We start from the raw sequence: 2,119 nt of genomic DNA on the forward strand, positions 1-2,119 counted from the left end.
ATACAGTTGAGGTATGAGGGTTCATTTCATCAATTTGTCTTCTGGAGTCCCATCAAAAACACAACCAGCAAAGCAAATTTAATTTTATTGCCAACAAAATCTCCCACTAATTACAACATAAAACATTCCACCAACTACTGAGTTACTTCAAAAGCTAGGAGATGAAATAGCTAATTTTATTGTCACTCTCCAACTTCTTCCCTCTTCATGCTTTTGCTGTCAATTTAGAAACAGAGACATAGATTACTTAGGCTCTGCAAAGCTACTGATTAATCAGTTTTACTGATCCAATCTGACTTCCTTAAATTCTGTTGACCCAAAGGACAGGGTTGGTTGACCAAAAAAACAAAAAATGACAGTGTGGTTGGAGGAGAGGTGAAATTGGACCAATTCATTATTAAGTTGGAGCAGAGAGAAAGAGAGAACCCAAGGCCACCTCCAGTCCTCCACCATGATATTAATGAGTATTAGATCCATGTGATCATCTACCTTTTTTCTTCCAGGATCAAATGACCCTACCTCCATTTCTTTCTTTACAGAGCAAGCCCCCATTACAAGCAAAAGAGAAAGGTGAAAGGAACCCCCAAAGATAGAAGGAAAAAGACCTCACCTTTCAAAAGAAAAGCACCCACCCATTAGAACAAGACATGGAGGAGAAGATGATGATGACTACCAGTAGCAGCCCAGAAACTAGCACAAACGAAACCACTACCACTTCAACTTTCCCAAGCTGGAAACTGTACGAAAACCCATTTTATAATTCTCAACCTCAACATCAAAACCACTCAGAAAAACAACCACAATGCCAAATTAGCACCACCAAGAACCAACATTGCCTTCACCTCCCTATCTCTGCTCGGAAGCTCGCTGCTTCGTTCTGGGATCTCACATTTTTCAAACCCGTAATGGAGACTGAAATGGATTACACAAGAGCCCAGATCATGGAACTGAAAGCTGAGCTTGAATACGAGCGAAAGACGCGAAAGAAGTTGGAGGTGATCAACAAGAAGCTTGCCAAAGATTTGGGTGAGGAAAGGAGGGCGAGAGAAGCATTTGAGAATGTGTGTGAAGAACTGGCGAGAGAGATTTCAAGTCGAAATTCAGAGATTAATAGGATGAGGAAGGAAATGGATGAGGAGAGGAAGATGCTGAGAGTGGCTGAGGTGATTAGAGAAGAAAGAGTTCAGATGAAGCTCTCTGAGGCCAAGTTTCTTTTTGAAGAGAAAGTATTTGAGTTGAATTCCAAACCTATACGAAATGAGAAGTCTGCTGCTTGTGTTGACAATGATGACCCAATTTGTTCCAATGTGGTTAGGACTAATTCGAAGTCGGGGGCCTGCAGTGAAAATAGTGGTGGATTTTCGACAATGGCGATTCAGAGAAGGGCTTCACCGGAATCGGAGAATCCACACATAAAGAGAGGGATCAAGGGGTTTGTGGAATTTCCGAGAGTGGTTCGAGCAATTGGGTCCAAAAGTAGGCATTGGGGTACAAAGCTAGAGTGCCAGAAAGCTCAGCTGAGGATTCTACTGAAGCAAAAGAGCCCCATCAGATCCAATAGTCTCATTATCAGTTAGTTCCTCTTGTTAAGCCTCTGTCTTTGTTGATTAATTTGCTCTATGTTCTTCAGTGTATAATGTGTTCTATATCATCTTAAATATGATTTTAAACTTGTAAAAGTTGAAAGAGTACTGGAATGATGTTGAAATTTTGTGCTCAAGTGCATTTTTAGTGTATGCAATTACAAAAGTATTGTTTTGGATCCGATCAAGCGCGTTGAAAAAATTGTGCAAACTTTTATCTATATCTAAAGATACATACACATGCACATGCTTCATTCTTGTTCAGTTTGACTTTTGAAGAAATCTACACATGCTAGCTGAAGCATGCTTCAAAAGTTCAAATTATAGACGCAGCAAGTCTCCTTGTTCTAGGTGTTCTATAATCTATAGAACTTTGGAGTTGTTAGATTACCTCATTGAGTGGAGCACACCACGAACAATTTGCAATCCAACCGTTCCCACTACAGCACCGTAAAACATTCTTTCTAATTCCAAGTGAAAATAGAGGCCGGAGTAGTAATAGTTGGTTTTTACTTTTCTAAAAAGGGACCACGGAT

General features: G+C 40.2%; 1 protein-coding gene across 1 annotated transcript; it reads left to right on the forward strand.

The window, feature by feature from the left end:
- Positions 1-467: 467 nt before the first annotated feature.
- Positions 468-1,764, forward strand: LOC112179207 (protein BRANCHLESS TRICHOME). The gene has a single exon (XM_024317545.2). The coding sequence runs from the start codon at positions 648-650 to the stop codon at positions 1,575-1,577; it is 930 nt and encodes a 309-aa protein (XP_024173313.1). The 5' UTR covers positions 468-647; the 3' UTR covers positions 1,578-1,764.
- The last annotated feature ends 355 nt before the right edge of the window (positions 1,765-2,119 follow it).

The sequence above is a fragment of the Rosa chinensis genome, chromosome 7 (assembly GCF_002994745.2).
Source record: "Rosa chinensis cultivar Old Blush chromosome 7, RchiOBHm-V2, whole genome shotgun sequence".
Taxonomy (NCBI): Eukaryota; Viridiplantae; Streptophyta; class Magnoliopsida; order Rosales; family Rosaceae; genus Rosa; species Rosa chinensis.